Source organism: Vidua macroura, chromosome 23 (genome assembly GCF_024509145.1).
Source record: "Vidua macroura isolate BioBank_ID:100142 chromosome 23, ASM2450914v1, whole genome shotgun sequence".
Taxonomy (NCBI): domain Eukaryota; kingdom Metazoa; phylum Chordata; class Aves; order Passeriformes; family Viduidae; genus Vidua; species Vidua macroura.
In genome coordinates this window covers 5,701,912-5,714,531 of record NC_071593.1, presented here as the reverse complement: position 1 = coordinate 5,714,531, position 12,620 = coordinate 5,701,912, and the positions used below count along the sequence as shown (strand labels likewise).

At 50.5% G+C, this 12,620-nt stretch overlaps 1 protein-coding gene across 2 annotated transcripts; it reads left to right on the top strand.

Moving 5' to 3' along the window:
* The first annotated feature begins 1,513 nt into the window (after positions 1–1,513).
* On the top strand, positions 1,514–11,895 carry LOC128818479 (probable glutamate receptor). Of its 2 annotated transcripts, none has more exons than XM_053997876.1 (11): positions 1,514–1,616; positions 3,190–3,301; positions 4,970–5,001; positions 6,044–6,103; positions 6,782–6,961; positions 7,753–7,979; positions 8,243–8,340; positions 8,844–9,061; positions 9,498–9,723; positions 10,153–10,400; positions 11,092–11,895. In XM_053997876.1, exons 2-11 carry the CDS (start codon positions 3,229–3,231, stop codon positions 11,191–11,193), a joined length of 1,464 nt encoding a protein of 487 aa, XP_053853851.1. In that variant the 5' UTR covers positions 1,514–1,616; positions 3,190–3,228; the 3' UTR covers positions 11,194–11,895. The 2 variants fall into 2 exon arrangements, with proteins under 2 accessions (XP_053853851.1, XP_053853850.1); XM_053997875.1 differs by having other exon boundaries at positions 1,537–1,616; positions 3,193–3,301.
* The last annotated feature ends 725 nt before the right edge of the window (positions 11,896–12,620 follow it).

The following is a 12,620-nucleotide window of genomic DNA, read 5'->3' as shown; positions in this document are numbered from 1 at the left end:
TATTCCTGTCCCAGCAAAGTGCACAGTGAAAGTGCATTTTACTTCCTTGACACTCCTCCTGGAAGGATTGTCACTTGTGGAGCTGGAAAGGGGCTCTTGGTTCTAATTTTAGCATCACTTGGCCACAAGAATTTAAACTCTGAGATACCAAAACAGTAACAAAATTTAGACTCTGAGATATCAAAATGTGAAGCTGACAGTGTTATCACCATAACACGGCGACGGAACTGGAGGGGTTAAATTTTCTGATCAAATCTTTTCAAATGCTCTTCGGCACGTTTTGTCTGAAAATATTCCCTCGGTTTTCCAGGCTGGCTCAGATCTGCACAGCTTGTCTGCAGGACTCAGATCCTGCAGGTGCCAGCACAGCTTTGTGCAGCAGAGGTTTGGGGTGTGCACCGAGGTGACCCCACAGCGTCACTGCAGGCTCTGAAGGAAAGGAGGTGAAGCTGCAGCAGAACGTGTCATCTGCCAAGAGGAGCCTCTCATTGTGTCCCAGCACAAAGCAAATTTCATTAACATTCTCTGGATGAAAAATCATTCATGTAATACTTTAATTTCGGGCTGAAAAGCTGCAGGGAGTCGCTGCTTTTGTAGCTTTAATGCTTTTGCAGCTTTAATGTCAAGTACATGCAACTTGACAGCTTTGGAAAGTTAATGTCTAAAAGGCCTATTTGTGTCTTCTCAAAGACTAAGTCTCACAATCAGATTATTTTCATCTTTAATTGATTAAGCATTAATACAATGAATTATTGCATCTCACAGGAGGCAGCATCATGGAGCACTTTAAAACATTTTCCTTCGTTCAGAATTTTAACTAACAGTGTCTGGATTTAAGTCATTAGGGTACATCTGAAATTTGCCCTCTTGCTTCCAAATTAGTAGCAACCACTTTTACAGCTTGTTTTGTGACACTACATAAGACTGACCATTCATCATGTATTTATTTATTCCTATAAGTGGAATTTATTCCAGCATTTGAGAATTATTTGGAATTTAATTCAGCAGAAGGTCACAGTTTTGGTATTCATTCTTCTGCTCTTCCTGAGACTCCTGGATGGGCATTTCAGTTCATTAAACTGTAAGATCTGAGATCCAAAGTCCCCAGCTCACAAGCAGTGTATTGGACATGGCTGGACATGGGATTTATGGGCTCTGTTCCTGCAGCTTGGCCTTCATGAGCACTGACAATGAACATTCAATTGTGTCTTTCAAAGCTGATTTTGTCTGTGTGATCAACAGGCAGGAAAACGGGCACAGCTGCTGGGGACAGTTCCAAAGGGAGGAATCTTACAGCAACACCACAGGCCAGGAAGAGAATTTTGTGAGTGTTGATGCAGCATCCAGCTGCTGGACTGAGCTGCTTCCACAGCCTGGCTTTGGTGTGGTCTCCTCCTTCCCCAAAGCCCCAGGTGTCCCCTGGTCCAGCTGGCACGTTTAGAGGCCACTCCTCCTCCTCCTCCTCCTCCTCCTCCTCCTCCTCCTCTCCCGGGTATTTATCCCAGCACGGGATGCCCAAACCTGCGGGACCCTCACTCCTCTGTGCCGGGCATCCCGAGCAGCTCCCGCACGGACCCACGGACGGACGGACAGACAGACGGCCCAAGGGAGTCGCTGTAAGTGAGAAACTGCCTTCAATTCGTGCTCTGCTTCTGGCAAGGGGCAAAGCCTGCTGCCACCGGCTCCTTCCTGGCTTTTTAACCCAGATGTGCACCCTACTTGTGCTTTTAGATAATCCGTAAGCAGCGTGGTTAACAACGTTCTGTTCAAGGTGATGCCAGCAATACCAGCTCTGAGCAGTTTGGGGGTTTCTAGAGGAGACCTCTTGAAACAAAGATGATTTTGTTGCATGTACCAAATTGTAAGAGAAAAGGAACAGGAATTTAGAGGTTAAACCTACCAGGAAAAGCACAGCTCCTCCCTGGCTCAGCCTGAAGGCTGCTGCTTCTTTTCCTTTTTTTCCCCGTGGTTGTTGCAGCTGCTCAGTTTTTGTGCTGCTCTGGCAACAGCCAAGAGGAGCAACTACTTTGTCTAAAAAGTAGTTGTAGGATAAAGTCAGTGTTTATTGGTTTTGTCAGCTTTTACAGAGATGGGGCAGCTGAGAGGCGTTTTAAAAGTTTTTATTCCATTATCAGGCTCTTATGAGACACAAGAGATGTAAAAATGCCATTCCATCAGAAGCCAAGCCATTTCCTGGTCACAGTGCAATGCATCTTTCACAGCTCTAATTCTCTACCATATCTGGTCTTTTTCAAGGCCACATTTTGAAACTTGTTGAAACTTGTTTCTAGTTCAGTCCCTCTCTCAACAATGTCATCTCTATCCCATGGCCTTCCTAAGTGAGCACACCTAATCTCAGTGGTTGCATACAGATGTACAGGACTGTGTGAGCTTTCTGTCAGGTTTTGAAAATTCCTCACAAATCCATTTCCCACATTGGCTGATGTACAGCTCCGATCTCAGCCCTCTCCTCTGGGATCCTTTCACAAGGATCAATATATTCCCATTTGGCAGAATTTTTTAACAGCAGCAACAACCAAATCAGCATTGAAATTTAACCTGGAAAGAACCTTCTGTGGAGGTTTTAGTTATTTCTCTCATTAGGGAAAATGAATGAGGGAAAGTACTGAACTGTAATGCTAAGAGTTTTCATAGGATGCAGGACTGGGAAATTTCCTAAAAGCTGATGAGGTAAGATCACTAAATCCAGTGTTTTCTGAGCATCAGTCAGCCACAAGTAATGCCGCGTGTAGTAAATTTTTGCCTACACACTCTCATAAATGGTAAGTTTTTTTGGGCGTTTAAAATTTATTTTTTATTGTTTCTGGTGTAATGGTGTCCTGTATCTTGTTGGACAACAAATACCATTAAAAATATTGCTGCTGCTTCCTCTCCTCTCCTCTCCTTTCCCTGGGGGGGAACCCACAGGGAGAGAACCACCAGTGGGTAAATCCCCTTTTTCAGGTTTGTCACATCCTTTTTGCTGCAGTGGGGACTTCACCAGAGCCTTTCTTTAGTATTTGTTCTGGCTGAGCTCAGCAGGGACTCTTTTCAGGGAATCTGAAAAGAGAGATCTTGTTTGGAATTGTGGCTCTACAGAAAAAGGAGCAGAAAATCCAGGACAAACTGACCTCACCCAGTGCTGAGGAACTGTAGAACCAGGTTTAACTGCTTGCCTTTCACCTCCAGCAGGAAGGTTCCTGTAGAGCAGCAGGAATTTCTGCTCCCATGGATAAAGGTCTTCACTTCACAATCTGTGTGGTTACAGCCGTGCTGCTCCTGAGGGAATCGAGCCAGGCAGGTGAGGAAAAGGATCCAGAAGTGTTGGCTGCACCCAAACCTGGTTTTGTTCTCCTTCAGAACATTAATTCCTTCAGTTTTTACCTGCCAGCGCTTGCAGGATTTTGTCCTAATCTCAGAATTTGCCTTTCAAGTGGGTTCTTAAGAGATTCCCCAGGGCTCACCTTGTGGCTGGGACTTTGTGAGTGCTGCCACCAAGTGCCTTTGATGTCCCCAAGTGTCTTTGATGTCCCCAAGAGTCTTTGCTGCTACAGTTGAAAACCAGATGACAGAGATGGGGGAAGATGAAAAAAACCAAGAAAAAGGGTGGGCTTAGGTGTGGTTACTGTGGTTAAAGCTGCACTTCTGTGAGTTTATGGTCCCTTGAGCTGCAGCAAGATGTGCTGAGGATGGGGGAGAAAACTGAGGTGAGGTGGCCAGTCCTGACCAGTGCCAGGAGCCTTCTCCCCAGGAACCCAGCAGGAACATCCCTTTGGAAGGCTGGGCAAGCTCAGGGTAGCAGGAGCAAAGAAAAAGCTGATTTTTTACAGCCACAGTCTCATCCTGCAACCACCAACCTACGGGGAAGGGAGGGATGAGCCCTTCCCTTTGTCCTGTGCTGCTGCAGCCCCCCAGGAGGATTCCCAGGAGGAATCCCAGGAGGATTCCCAGGAGGATTCCCAGGAGGAATCCCAGGATTCCCAGGAGGATTCCCAGCAGAAGCCTTGATGCTGGGCAGTGTCTCTGCCGTGACCTGGGGTTGGTGCTGCAGCCCCATCGCCCCTGGGCCTTTCAGGAGGGCTCACAAAGGGGCTTTGAGCTGGGAGCTGGAGCCCTCAGAAGGCTCTGCTGCCTTCCAAGGAACCCCACGGGGCCTCCAAAAGCTGCTGCTGGCTTTAAAGGGTTTCTAAAGGGAGACAAGAGAACTCCTTTGTGGAGATTTCCAGCCCCCATGGAGAACTGTAGTGGAGAGGGAAAAAACAGGTTTTGTTTTACAATAATGTGGAGTTCAGCACAAGGCCAGAAAATGCAACACCAAAGAAGGAAAAATAAATACATAATGAATGAATATGCTGTTATATTTAGAGAAAAACCCACAGCTTTTGCTTGAAAGAGTGAGAACACCCTGCATTTTTTGGTTTATCTTGAGGGATTTTTGGCTTTTGTGCTGTGAATTCTCTGAGTCCTAGGAGCAATGCGAAGCAGATTCTAGAAAAATCATCCCGGGCAATTAATAAGCAATATATTGACAAAATTGTGGTTTTAATTCTGCATCTCAGATGCAGAACCTGCCAGCAGCAAGGGAAAGGAAGAGTAAGAAGAAACAGTGTCTGGGAAGTGGGTGGAGAGGAACTTTTGGCTTCTCCTCAGGGGAAGATGGGGCTTGGCAGGAGTGGGGGCAGACCTGGGCTGTGTGAGGAGGCAGAAGAGCTGCTGCTGCCCCTCCTCAGGGATGGACTGGCTGTGCAGGAGTCCCTCAGAGGGCGAGGGACATTAAGTGACATCATTAAGTGACATTAGAACCTCCTGCAGCCCCTCTCTGCTGTCTCTGCCTCCTTTTGTGCCTGGGGGAGGAAACGAAGGGGCTTTGGGAGTTGAGGGTGGTCGTTCTGACTATTTCAGTGCACTGTGAAATGAGGAGCTGTAAACACAAGCCCCACACAAATCTGATTTTGTTGTCTTTTTCCAGGAGCTGGGAGGAATGATGATGCTGTGGGTAAGGTATGTCTGAGCTCATTAGTGCAGAGCTACTAAGGAGGTCGTGGGGCAGATCTTACATATTTAATTCAGAAACAGTGGCCAGAGTGTACAAAGGTTTTCATCTTTGAAGAGTTATTATTTTAAGAACACTGTTCATGGCTGGCTGTGTTGCTGTGCTGTTTTCCTTTCTTTGTTTTTGTGTGTTGTTTTTTTTTTTTTTTTTTTTTTTTTGACTGAATTTTTTGTCCAGAGCTCAAAATTTAGTTGTGCCCCAGGGAAGAACCTGCCAGTAGCCCTCGTCTTCATGGCTGGTAGAGTTGTGGAACTTGTGATCACAGCCTTCCAGACAAAGCTCATCCCTCAAACCCTTCCAGTGCACAGAGAGAATTAAAACGAGATCACTCTGCTCCTGGAAGGACTGAGGTTTCTTTTGCACGTTTTGTACTGCATATATATATATATATGTATATATTTAATATATTTATACATTCACACACACATATGCACATCCTCTCTCTCTCTCTAGAAAAATCACCCTGTCATTTTACAATAAGCAGATACATTTAAGACCAACAAACCTCGCAGAGTCTGACACTTCACTAGAAAAAGCTACAATTGCCCTGAAGTGGCTTTGATGAGGAATCCTCTCGAGTGGGTGACTGTAAAACTGCAAGATGTATCTTTAACTCACAGAAGTGAATCCACGTTTTCCTCTCCTCCTCCTCTCAGGTTTCCAGCTGTTCTGTGTCTCCTGGAATTGCTCTCTAATGAGACCTTAATTGGCTGCTAATTCTTTTGTCTGCAGCAGGAATTGGTCTCTTGGGAAGGCTGTACACACCACCTGAAGGTGTGTGGCAGCGTTTGCAGCGATTTTCGTTTGCACCAGGCAATGAAGTGAAACGCTGCGATTTATGAAGTAGTTAGGAAGCAGCAGCAGCCACTGCAGGTTTAGGGCTGGTTTAACCCCCCTGCACCTCCCAGGTCACCCCAGGGTAAGGCCCAGCCTGGTGGGGCCATGCCTGGCACTTGGAAACCCAACTGTTCCTCAATTTCTGGTTTGCAGGGCACAGACCCACGGGGAGCAGGAGAGGGACTTCCAACCCTGACTGTCACAACCATCCTGGTAAGGCCGTGACAGTGGCAGGGAACCGCTGGAGCTGCACTTTGCCTTTTATTTGATTGATTTTATTGATGTGCAGGGGGTGTTTTGGGCTGGCTTTGGCAGGGATGGCCCTGCTCCTGGCAGGGTTTTGGGGGCTGGCTCAGGGCTGTGGAGGTGCCAGCTGTCTGCAGTGGGCACAGGGAGGATTTAGGGGCTGTCACTGGGGGCACAGGGCTGTGTCAGTGCCCTGGGGAGGCAGCCAGGTCTCTCTGCTGAGCTGCACCTGAGGGGCTCAGACCCCTGTGTGTTGTTTCTGCCCTGAAGTAGGAACAATGTAAAGGTCACACAGGGACAAAAACAGATGATAAAATCCCCCAAATGCATCACCAGGTGCTCCAGACAAGCAGGACTTTCAGGAGAAGCTGCAGCAGTGAATTTTCTGATCCTGATGTCAGGCCCTGCCCAGCCTGCGCCCCTCACCTGAGGCTTTGATGGGCCAAAATTAAAATATTTAGCTTTTAAGCTTTTGAGAAGAGGTTTTCACTTATTCCTGTGGTGCCTGTGACCTGCAGGACGCAGCTGCCCTGGGGGTGTTTCATCTTCCCAGTGCGGAAACGCGGAGATGAATAACGGGGCGGGTTTGCCAAGGCCGGGTTTAGCCCCCCTGGGCTGAGCCGGGCGCGTGTCCCTCCCTCCCAGGAGGATCCCTACGTGATGGTGAGGGGAGCAGAGCTGGAGGGGTACTGCATGGACCTGCTGGCAGCCCTGGCGGGGATGCTGCGCTTCCAGTACCGTGTCAGGGTGGTGGGCGACGGCCAGTACGGCGCCGTGGCCGCCGGCGGCAACTGGAGCGGCATGATCGGAGAGATCCTCAGAAGGGTAAGGCCCAGTCCGTGTTCCTGACCCACCCTGCAGGGACTGGACAGCAGGAGCAGCTCCTGGGCTCCCTTAGCACCTGCTCAGGGATTGAGGAACTCGGAGTTGTCCTGTGGAAGGGATGAGCAGCAAGACTTGGGGTTGGGTTTGGCCGACAGGGATGGAAATACGAGGAGTCAGCGGCCACAGCGGGAAACCCCTGTTACAGCCAGGCACTGCCAGGGCTGCACTCGTCTGTGTCACTGTTTCTCTGTAGCCTGTGAGACTGTGCAGACACCTTGGCAAAACTTATCCTGAGCTTAACCCCTGGGTGAGACTCATTTCATTCAGAATGGCAATGCCCAGACTCTTCAAGAGGTGCTTGAATACACATTTCACCCCATCAGGTGTGTTCCCTGTGGCTGATGTTCTGTCATCTGTGGGGAACACTTCAGTTAAAGCTCTTTGCCTCTCTGAGCTCAGTCTGTGCCCAGCTCTCAGCCTGGGTCAGACAGGAACAGCCTTTTCTCCTGGGTGAGTAAACCCAGCCTAGCTCGTGCTGCAGAAGGAAACCAGAAGCCCCAGATACCAACCAGCACCTCACTGTGAATGACTCCACTGGGTGGAATTCCATTCCAGTGATTCCCATGGGAAACCTGTCCTGTTCCTTGGGGCTCACGTCCCAAGGCTGTTGACCTGGAGAAGTGATGCCATTTCAATCAGCCAGGGAAGCGCCTGCTTGAGGGACAGAAATGTTTGAGGGGCAGAAATGTTCCCTGGGCTGGGTGGCTGATTGGTTTTTATCTCCTTGGCAGGAAGCTGACATTGCAGTGGCTCCACTGACTGTCACTTCAGCCAGGGAAGAGGTGGTGTCCTTCACCACGCCCTTCCTGCAGACTGGGATTGGGATCTTGCTCCGCAAGGACACGGCCTCCCAGGACATGTCTTTCTTCCACTTCCTGTCTCCTTTCAGCAAGGAGACCTGGACAGCCCTTTTATTTGCTTACCTGCTCACGTGCTTCTGCCTCTTTCTTGTCGCCAGGTACAAATGCATTTGTGTTCACAGACTGTGTTCAAGTCAGTGCCTTTCTCACCTATGAAGAGATTAGAAAGTCCCAGGGAGCCTTTTGCTCTGAGGAACCTCCTGTACAGCTCTAGTACAGTGGCTAAGAAAGCTTAAACCCTGTCAGATTAAGCCAGCGTTAGGAGTGGGATTCCCCGTGAGGAACACCAGATCTCTTGATGGGGATTATTTTTATTTTTTCCCCTCTGAATGTCTGGTTTTATCCTGTCATTTTCCCACAGACTGAGCCCCTGTGAATGGAATGAGCCAAAGAATGAAGAGAACCACTTCACTTTCCTGAACAGCCTCTGGTTTGGAGCAGGAGCACTGGCCCTGCAAGGTGAGCTGGGAGGATGCAGCAGAGCAGCTCTGGGAGCAGTGGGGTTTTTAAGGTGATGGTGCACCCAGCTCCTTCTGGGTGACACTGCAGTGAAAAGGTGTCCCAGTAGGAACACTTGGAGCACTAAACCAGTTTGGCAAGGTGTGAGTACAGACCTGCTGGGCTTGATGGTTGACTCTGGCTGGGGAATATTTGCTGCTCTGGGCAACCATTGCTCGGGGCAATGCCCAGCTGAGCACTTGTACAGAGGCGTCGTTTGTGCAGCTTTGTGCCAGTGCTGCTGCTCCAGCCCTGCCCTGCAGCGCTGCTGCTGCTCAGACCAGCACAGTGGGGCCCTCCAGGCCCAGGCTCTGCGTAGCTGCAGGGCAGGGTCTGCAGTTTGCCTTTAATTAAAGGGAAGTCTCTGTAACTCAGGCTGCTGGATCTGCAGTTCTTGGTGCGTCTCTGGCCCCGCGTCCCCTCCCGTGTGATTTATGGTGATTTATTGGCTCCCTGTGGTGCAGGTGCCACCCCCCGGCCCCAGGCACTCTCAGTGAGGGTCATTGCTGTGGTCTGGTGGCTCTTCACCCTGGCCCTGCTGGCCGCCTACATCGCCAACTTCACGGCCCTGCTGAGCTCCGGCAGCGAGCAGCTCCCCATCCAGACCTTCGAGGACCTGGTCAAGCAAAGGAATCTGGAGTTTGGGACACTGGAGGGCTCCTCGACTTTCTACTACTTCAAGGTGCAGAGAATCTCGTTGTGCCCACACACAGGGGCTGTAGGACTGCTGAGCTGGGGCTGAGTCTCACAGCTCAGGCCTTATAACCCCTACAAAACCCTCGTCACTGTTGACTCCCTCAGATTTCCTGGAATACTTCAAATAATACGATTATTGTTCTGTTCAGCCCTTCCTCCACCTCTTCTCACAGGAAATCAGGCACAGAACTCTTATTTTTATTCTGAATTCTCCTTTAAAAATCTCTCTATTCTCCAGGGGCTGCATCTGTGACACTTGTGTCCCTGTGTTGGGGACAATCTGTGCTTGCAGGGGTTCACACATGGTTTTAAGTGCTCTTCTCCAAACTGTTTTACAGCCCTTGCACATACAGGCAGATTTTTTTTTTTTTTTTGGTGGTTGTCTCACCTTTGAGTTTGACACTTGGATTTTTGGGCTGCAGAACTCCAAGAACCCCATCCACCAGATGATCTATGAGTACATGGAGAAGAGGCGGGAGCACGTTCTGGTCAAGACCTACCAGGAGGCCGTGCAGCGCGTGATGGACTCCAACTACGCCTTCATCGGCGAGTCCATCTCGCAGGACCTGGCGGCCGCCCGGCACTGCAACCTCATCAGGGCCCCCGAGGTCATCGGGGCCCGCGGCTTCGGCATCGCCACCACCCAGGGTGAGTCCCTGTCCCCTGTGCTGCCCCACTCCTCCCTGGGAGGGACAGCAACGGGCCAGAGCCAACACTGCTGTCAGGGTGACCAGACTGAAAACAGGGTCACTGCTCTGCGGGGAATTAACACTGGCTCTCACTTTGAACCCTAATCCACAAATATTCCATCTCCTGGCGTCCTTGGCCCCAGGGATGCAGATCCCCTAACGCAATGAGCAGGGGACAGTCTGCTCATGTTCTTCCCAAAGCACCTTTGCTCTGCCCTTATCCCCCCGGTGTAACCACCCCTCTGTGGCCAGGGCAGGATCGTTGTTAGCCAGGAAAAGCCTTTGGCAGGCGGGGCTGTGTTCAGTGACACCTCTGACCCCTTTAACAGTGTTTAACTAAACACTGGGAGCTCTGCCATCCTCCTCTCTCTCCTCTCCCTCTGCCCAGCATCCCCCTGGACCAAGCCCCTGTCCATCGCCGTGCTCAAGCTGCGCGAGTCGGGCGACCTGGACTACCTGCGGAACAAGTGGTGGGAGAGCAGCTGCCTGCGCCAGAGCCGGGACCGCTGGGGGCCCCTGGAGCCGCCGGCGCTGGGGGGGCTCTTCCTCACGCTGGGCATCGGCCTCGCCCTCGGCATCCTCGCCGCCCTGGCCGAGCTCTCCAGCAGCAGCCGCCGCGCGGCCGCGCACGCCAAGGTGGGCTCTGGCTCCTGCTCCTGTCCTACCCCGTGTCCCTCCTTCCACCAAGGTGGGCTCTGGCTCCTGCTCCTGTCCTGCCCCGTGTCCCTCCTTCCACCAAGGTGGGCTCTGGCTCCTGCTCCTGTCCTGCCCCGTGTCCCTCCTTCCACCAAGGTGGGCTCTGGCTCCTGCATTTAATCCTGTCCTTCCTCCCCGTGTCCCTCCTGCACCAGCCAGGCCCCAGCATTTCCACCCTGACCTTGGTTTTCTAAGGAAAGCTGTGCAGTGGGGCTGGGGTGAGGGGAGGCTGTGCATTTACTCCTTAAAGTGCCAAGATTTCACGGTTTGGGGTGTGGGATGGGTTTGTAGCCTGAACAGCAAAAATATAATATTTTGAAATAAAATAAACCCCTAGCACCCCTTCCCCCAAAAAAAAATAATTAACATTCCTTGAAGTCCCAAGGCAGCCAAAGTGCATTCCACTGCCCTGGGTGTTAGAGAGGACAGTAAATGATCCTTAACAAGTTTATTCCCACTGGTGGCTGTTCTTCAGTCATTAGACAAGGAAAACACACACACAGTGAAACTGCACCAGTGTCCCAGTGTGCCCCTTGGTGCTCCTGCTCTCCAGCTCTCCAAGTGTGCACGTGGAAAAGATGGATTCACAGAACAACGCACTCACAGCCTTCTCTCCCCCTTTCTCTTTCAGAAATCTTGTTGCTCCGTTTTCACAGAAGAAATCTGCACTCGTCTACGCATAAAAGGAGCTGCCAGACAAAGCCAGGACACGTCAGGGAAGGCAAATGCTTGAGGAGTTTTTGCTGTGTTAGGGTTGTACCACGTCCTAGGAGCTGTATCAGTGTAGGAAGATGTTTTTCTGCTAGTCTAGAGTGTTAGGTTGCTAATTAAACACACACAGAGCACTTCTGGAGTGGTAGTGGAGCTGCAGACACAAGGAAATTAAGTGGCTTGGAAGAAATTAAATTGATAAGGGGGAGAGTGGAACTGTGACAAGTGAATAAACTGGAGCTGAGCTGGCCAGGATGGTGGATCCATGTTTAGGTTTGAAGTTCACCCTGTAAGTCCATGAAGGCCTGGAGGAGGAAGTGACTGGGGACAGGTTAATGTGAAGCCTCTGCTACTAATTCCTGTGTGAGGAACAGTCGTGGAACATTAAAGCTCTTGTCTGTCTGCTGTCATCAGGAACAGCAGCTTAAGCATTGCAGCTATAAATAGCCTCACCCTGCCCTGCCTGAGCAGGAGGTGCTGGTCCCTGGAAGGGAATTCCTGAATCAGAACTGACAGTGCTGCTGTGCAACCCCAAACAGGCCCTCCCTGCACCCCAAAAAGGGAGCCCCTGCCACCAAGGAACCACTGGAGCTGAGAAATGCCAGGCAGGGCTTCCCATCACAGGATAAGGGCCACTGTGGGGTGACAGCGATTGTTTTGTTCTCGTGTCCCAAGAATTGAGGATTGACAGTGGAAATCCATCAGTACCAGAGCAGGGAAGGAGTGTGGAGATGAGTCAAACACAGCACAGCCCCAGCTCCCCTGCAAGGGGAGATGTGAGGGTGTTTTGCATCACTCTCCTGCTCTCAAACAATGCTGAAGTTCAGAGGAACAGTTTCTCAGCTGTATGTTAAACACTTTCCTCATTAAGCTGTTTTCCCTTTCAGAGCTGGGATGGCTGAGGCATTTAAGTCTTAGGACAAATTGGTGGTGAAATCACTCCATTTATGAACTGCACAGCTGAAGGAGGGAAAAAGCAAATTGGGTACCTTGGGAATGCCTGTAATTGCATTGCAGGAACAAAGACACCAATCCTTGTCAGTCCCAGCAGTGAGAACTGAAGGCAATAGAAACCAAGGGGGCTCAGGCTGGGAAGTTTTGGGTGATCCTGAATCCAGCACTGCACATTCCCTAACAGGGGAACTTAGTGAGACTCAGCTTCCAGCTGCTGTGAAGGAATTCTGTGCAGGTGCAGGACTCCCTCCCTTGTCCCTCCTGCTAATGAGAACAAACAAGGGGTAAGGAATTCCAGGTGTTGGGAAACCAGGGCTGGTCCTTAACTCAGACTGCAACAGCCCTGGCTCAGTCACAGCCTGAGCAACCTTTGTGGGGTGAGAAGGTGGATCAGCCCTTCCATCAACTGAGCTGCACAGAGCAGGACAGCTTTAGGTAAGTCCAGAAGCTGAAAATGCAACATCAGAAAATGCAACATCAGGTTCACTTAGCAGT